Below are 6,112 nucleotides of genomic sequence, written 5' to 3'. Positions count from 1 at the left end.
ATTGACACGTCATCGCAAAACTACAATATATCCAAAGATATAATTATTTTGAACTTACAAATTATTTTACCAGTGCAATTTTACAAAATTGTATCCAATTGTGTTAAGTTAGTTAATGGCATGAAATGCCATTTAAAGCTAACAGATCATGCCACTGTATTATACAAGTTATGAGAAAGAGATATTCTCATCAGAATTCACTCCTGTAGAGGTTCAGTGTGAACAATACAGTTGAACTAAATAAATGACATATTCACAGTTTCAGCTTTTGGCCAGCAGATGGTAATCAGGCACCAGGAGTGGATCTGCTTCAGTCAGCAAATATAGCACAGTACTGGATTCTGGATATCTAGTTAGATTAAGATGTTTACACTTGGCCTCCGTGATGACGTTGGAATCAAATCTCCACTGTGTCAGCCATGAAATTAGTTTTTTTTTTTTAAAGAATGCAGGGTTGATAAAAATGGAAGTTGTGTAGGGAAGATGGTGCTCATTACTGGTGTTTGATAAGCATTATTATAAGCATTATTGCTTCTCGGCCTGTGATGTTGCCTTTTGATCCACTGAGGACTCTTAGAAGAAAGAAAATCGGTTTGATGCCAAGTATTTCAACCATGTGACTGACTAATAACAAGGCCCCCTTGGAGCATTCTGTGCTCTAAAAGATAAGAATGCTGGCCCCTGAGAGGCTCTCAAACGTCAAGCTTTTCTGGTTCTTAAAGGTCAGAAAAGAAAAAAAAAAAGCGGTCAGAGCGTGATGATTGCTGACATTAAAAAGTTGAGTAGACGAGCAGAAAGCATCTCTGGTGGAAGCACAAACTGGGGAAATGCACAGAAAGACAGCCTGGTCTCGGCTATCTTCTATCTGGGTAATGTGTCCTGTGTTGGACCACATCCTTGAAAGTGAAAAGCAGAGCGATATAACTGGAGGTGTTTGCCAAAGAGCTGTACAATCACAAGTATCTGATAAGGAGGATTATGTGCACAGTGGAGTGCATGTACAGTATTTGGGCAAGTAGGTGACAAATATTTGCACAGTAATACTGTATTTGTGGTGGCTGAAATAGGAAGAAAGACAGTTTCTTTGTGCATGAAGATGTATTTCTGTTACTACCTCAATCATATTTATTTATTTAACAACCCATTACAATACACTCATATGTGACTTTACTCATCTGTATACACCAGTCATTATTTGCACTATGACCCACTATGACCCATTTATCATTGCACTAAAATTAATATATCTGCTCCTGCATATGCTCCTGTGCAATACTATGTGTATATTTTGGATATATTGCATATATCTTGTATATATCTTGTTAAATTGTCTTTTTTACTCTACTTTTATATATATATATATTTTAAACTTGACTACTGCACTGAAAGGAGAAGCTCTCCAATCTCGTTGTACATCTTGTATAATGACAATAAAGGTCATTCCATTCCATTCTATTCCATTCCATTCTATTCTGCTGACCTGTTTGACACAGAAACAGACGGTTTCTATAGTAAAGCTCTGAGAGGTTCTATTCTGCAATGCCAGGATTGGGGTATCGGCCCCAAAACAATACATAAGTCATAATTAACATTGAAAAATGTGTGTGTGTGTGTGTGTGTGTGTGTAGGCAGAAAAAGAAAAAGGCAGCGTAGTTGAACTGAAGACAGTGGACCTGAATGACAAGCAGTAAATGAAAGATGTTCCTAGTCTTCCTGTTAACATGCTCAATTATCATAACATGAGATGCTTGGTCATTCAGGCGGTAGAGGCATGGTAGATTAAAAGATAAAGACACACACACACACACACACACACATAAACACACACGAGGCTGCTCCAAGTTATTAAGCCTTCATAAATCAAAAATGTTAGGACAGGAATTAATCTGCAGCGATGGCGATGGAGGAAGTCGGCGGATGTAAACCTGACAGCTTTATTAGGAAACTAGATTGTGTGGATTTGTCTGAATTAATGTGACACTTTGCTTTTTTTTATGTACCATTACCATATTTAGCCAAGTAGGCACACGACTCATTCTTTTCGCTCGTTGTTGTTGAATTTACCGTCCTCCTCCTATGGAGGTAAAACAGCCAATCATTCTTGATAAATTATCTTTATTCATTATTTTATTAAACAAAAAAGCAAATTCTAAAATTTAACCTGTGGAAAGTGGAAAGAAAAATATGTTATAACCCTTTTTCTGCAGTGACCGTTTTGGGTCCCAAGGGTGCTTAGTGTGAGGTAACTGTAACATGGAGAAAAAAACACCAATATCAATAATCATCAAAATAAATATTGCTGCCGCCTCTCCCTGTCCTTTCCTCTGTGTGTGTCAAAAAAGTACACTTGATAAGTTAAGAGTTTGTACACTGACATCATTTCACAGCTGCCAAATGAATATACTTTACTACAGTGTACCCATTTCCGTAAAAAGAAGTGAATAAACCAAACAACACAGTATCATTGAAGCATATTTTGTATTTTCCAGCCAAGCGGCAGCCTCCTTTGGGCATTGGTTTTGCATGCAGCAGCCTCAAAATGTCTTATTTTAGATTTAGCGCGGTGGAAAATAATCTGCAATGCCTGAAACAGCAACATTAAATGTGTCAACGTCTCTAAATCTCACATGATGTTGCTGGATTCTCATTGCCTGCTACTCTGTGTGTGTGTGTGTGTGTGTGTGGATCCCCTCCCCAGCATCCCCAGCAGGAGCCAAGCTTCTTAAAGAAAACACAACATTGCTTTGTGTGTGCAGTCGGTACATTTGCATGACTGTAGGGGTGTGTGTGTGTGTGTGTGTGTGTGTGTGTGATAGTGAGTGGTTCCAATGGTGACAGCCACATGGAAAGACAGATCAGCGTTCATGTCGCAGCATGTGCACTTGTAAACATGACAACCTTTGTATTTTGGCAGGAAACGCTAAGTGAAGTAAAATTAGGGATGGTGTTAAGGGAGGCTGCTGGTGCATTTGGTGTACAAATACCAACACATCATGTGACACATTTTGATACTCTTCATAGGTCCAACCAACAAGATGGTTGACATGTGGACTGATTGAAGGTCACAAGGTTACTTTGTATTCATTGATTCATTTTCTACCGCTTTTTCCTCACGAGGGTCGCGGGGGGTGCTGGAGCCTATCCCAGCTGTCTTTGGGCGAGAGGCGGGGTACACCCTGGACTGGTCGCCAGCCAATCACAGGGCAGGTTACTTTTTAATGGTTTCCCAAAAGCAGTACACCCCTGATTGGACATTAAGGAGGTTCTAAGTCATTCATTCATTTTCTATGCCGCTTATCCTCACTGGGGTCATGGGGGTGCTTGAGCCTATCCCAGTTGTCTTTGGGCAAAAGGCGGGGTACACCCTGGATTGGTGGCCAGCCAATCACAGGGCACAAAATGACCATGTTGTCTCGTGTTGTCGTTTTAAAACGGGTGTTTTGGTTCATATAAAAGCTTAAATTGCGCCCCTTCACAGATGAATCATTTGTCATCCATCGTCTGGGCTTCAACGAGCGCTGGTTACATAACACAGGGGTCTCTAAAGCTTTTATTCACACAAGAAGCTGTTTTCCCGTGTTTCTCCTACGAATTCACATGTAAATGCATCATTTCTTCTTTTGCGTTGCGTAAAAAACACAACGTGTGTGAGACGCGACTGAGACATGTTGACTGCCGTGAATTGCCAGACTGATTAAAATGGAAGCGATTGGAAAACATATGACATGCTGCTAGGCACACGCAACGTTCCATGTCTGATGTGAATTTTGAAGCCAGACTTCAAACCTCCTTAAGATTCAACAGTGCAAAACATACATTCTTCAACTGGAGTGTGTTTGTCCCTACAGCTTGTTTACGAGCATCACAAAAAGCCCTCCATTCCCAGGCTTCACAATACATCTTAAAACAGAGCCCGGTCTTTTAATGTCTGTATTTCAGGCACTCAAGAAGCAACAGATAATAAGGACTAATAGCTGTTTTTATTGATTAGATTCCAGTATTGCTGCCATTTCTACTGTACATCATCTTCCACGTTGCCCCTCCATCAAAGTTCCTCGGAGTGCAAAGCTAAAGGGCAGAAAAAAGTCATGTACTGATAAGTGAAGAAGTATTAAAGTAAAGCAGTGTGGTTAGAAAAGCACCGCAAACGTCGTTGGACACGGTCATGCGCCACTAGATGGGCGATTAGCGTGCGAGATGATGGTTTTTCTTACATGTGAAGGTTTCGGTTAGCTGGTGAATACCTTCCACACCCTCGTCAATGTCTTCGTCATCCGGGGCCACCAAGCCGGCCGCAAACGTCCACATCATCTCCAACCAGTCGGTGCTCTCCTGTGGCGGGGCCACCTCGCTGATGGGGGACCTTATTTGGCGGACGCCTCCTGCATGGCAAACTCACGTCAGGCTAAAGTCTGCATATCTGAATGTGGAATTATTGACTGGACTGCAGGAAAATATTGAAAGATGTGATGATGGATTGTGTTTGCGCTCGCCTCTGGCCTTCAAACCTCGCTTGGCGATGGCAGGGGGAGGTGGGAGACCTGAGGGAAGAACAAAGAGCGGTGAAATCAGAGCTGCATATTTAAAATCCACACGCTAACTGGTATTATTATGCACAAAATGGGATTGAACACAAAAAAAGCAGGCCTGCAAAACACATCACAATGTTTTTTAATGCATGCTAAGAAGGCAGAATACTGACTCTTTGAAGGCGCCTTTAAACAGTCTCAGGCATTCTTAGTCAAATGAAAAAAGGACACCTAATCAAGAAGTCAATATTATGTTAATGTGCATCTTCTCCCCAAAACCCAATATCACGAATATGTATTTTATAGACCCAACTCAGATGAAAAGAAACAGCTATTTCTTTTATTTACAGTTTTTCTTTAAAAATGTTTTCATTTTATTTTTTGTAATTAGAAATTTTAACATTTTTGTTATGGGTATCATTTAAATGTGGAGTTTTAATTTTAATCAAATTTTTTAAATTTGTAATTTCCTGTAATTTTTTATTTTTTAAAATTTTGTCATTTTTGTTATTCCAGTTATTTATACAATTATTGTACAATATTTATTTCTTAATTTTTACTTTTGTTTTTTTAACTTATTCTTTTTAAAACATTTATAATTTTTATTTACATTTTTTATTATTATATAGGTATCATTTAAATGTGCAGTTTTAATGTTAATAACTTTTTTGTTGTTGTATTTGTTTCTGAATTTTTTTTTTGACATTTGGTTATTTTTGTTATTCTGGTTATTTATACAATTATCTGATATTCCGGTTATTTATATAACTAATAATTGTATACTCCATATAAGTTACATAGCAACTATATAATATGTATCTGTTAGAATGACTAAAAAGCTGACCAATCACGGTACGGTGCAGGAAGGCGGGACTTAAAACAGAATTGCAAGCGTAACAGAATTCTTAATACGACATATTTCATTTCAAATGTCCCAAAAAATGGACATACCCTGGAAAAAAGTTGTCTGTAGAGTAGGTAAGAGTGTGAAGATGGCCGTAGTTTGATGCTGGAACAGATGATGAGGATAAATAGTAGAAATAAGTGGTGTTGTTGTGGGCTTTTGTGCCGTCAAAGATGCATTCAGTGAAATTTACACATTCATGGCTTTTCTGTTTCTGTTCCCCTGTCCTCCATGAATTTTGAATAATCCCCCCCCCCCTCTCTCTCTGCTTGTCTGCCAGCTGGAAGGTCAAGCCGCTGTCTGTCAAAAGTGGAGGCGAGGTATGTACGGTTTGACGAGCGCCCATAAACAGCTGATTAATGCGCTGACATTTCTCTGATGGGCAGACAAACACACAAAAGACGGTGTTGGATTCTCGGCCCCTCTTTTCAAATACTTCCTGCTTTCCAGTTCTAATGAAGCACTTCTCTGATGCGACGCGGGCAGAAATATCCCCATATAAAACGCCATGGGTCTCATGGAAATGTTTCGGGAGGTGTCTGATGCGTTGGCGGGTCACCGCCCACCCAAGAGCTGTTGTCCACGTTCTTTTGCCTGACGTGTTTGCATGCCATATCATCTCCACGACAAGCATGTAGGGCAGAAAAAGGCTACATAGACCATTCATCTCAAAAACAAA

At 39.7% G+C, this 6,112-nt stretch overlaps 1 protein-coding gene across 5 annotated transcripts in view; it reads right to left on the bottom strand.

Annotated features, from left to right (window-relative positions):
* Positions 1–3,689: 3,689 nt before the first annotated feature.
* Positions 3,690–6,112, bottom strand: part of LOC131107248 (triadin-like) — a 30,331-nt gene continuing 27,908 nt past the window's right edge. For 2 of the 5 annotated variants that reach the window (XM_058057103.1, XM_058057100.1), the window contains exons 3-5: positions 4,494–4,541; positions 4,215–4,382; positions 3,690–4,068 (exon numbers count right to left, since the gene is read on the bottom strand). In XM_058057103.1, coding sequence (XP_057913086.1) covers positions 4,046–4,068; positions 4,215–4,382; positions 4,494–4,541 — 239 coding nt within the window. In that variant the 3' untranslated portion in view covers positions 3,690–4,045. Of the gene's footprint in view, positions 4,069–4,214; positions 4,383–4,493; positions 4,542–5,480; positions 5,539–6,112 lie in introns of all 5 variants that reach the window. The other 3 variants (XR_009120230.1, XM_058057101.1, XM_058057102.1) reach the window with 3 other exon arrangements.

Source organism: Doryrhamphus excisus, chromosome 19, assembly GCF_030265055.1.
Source record: "Doryrhamphus excisus isolate RoL2022-K1 chromosome 19, RoL_Dexc_1.0, whole genome shotgun sequence".
Classification (NCBI taxonomy): Eukaryota; Metazoa; Chordata; class Actinopteri; order Syngnathiformes; family Syngnathidae; genus Doryrhamphus; species Doryrhamphus excisus.
Note: the sequence above shows the minus strand (reverse complement) of the source record. Positions and strands in the feature narration are given on the sequence as shown.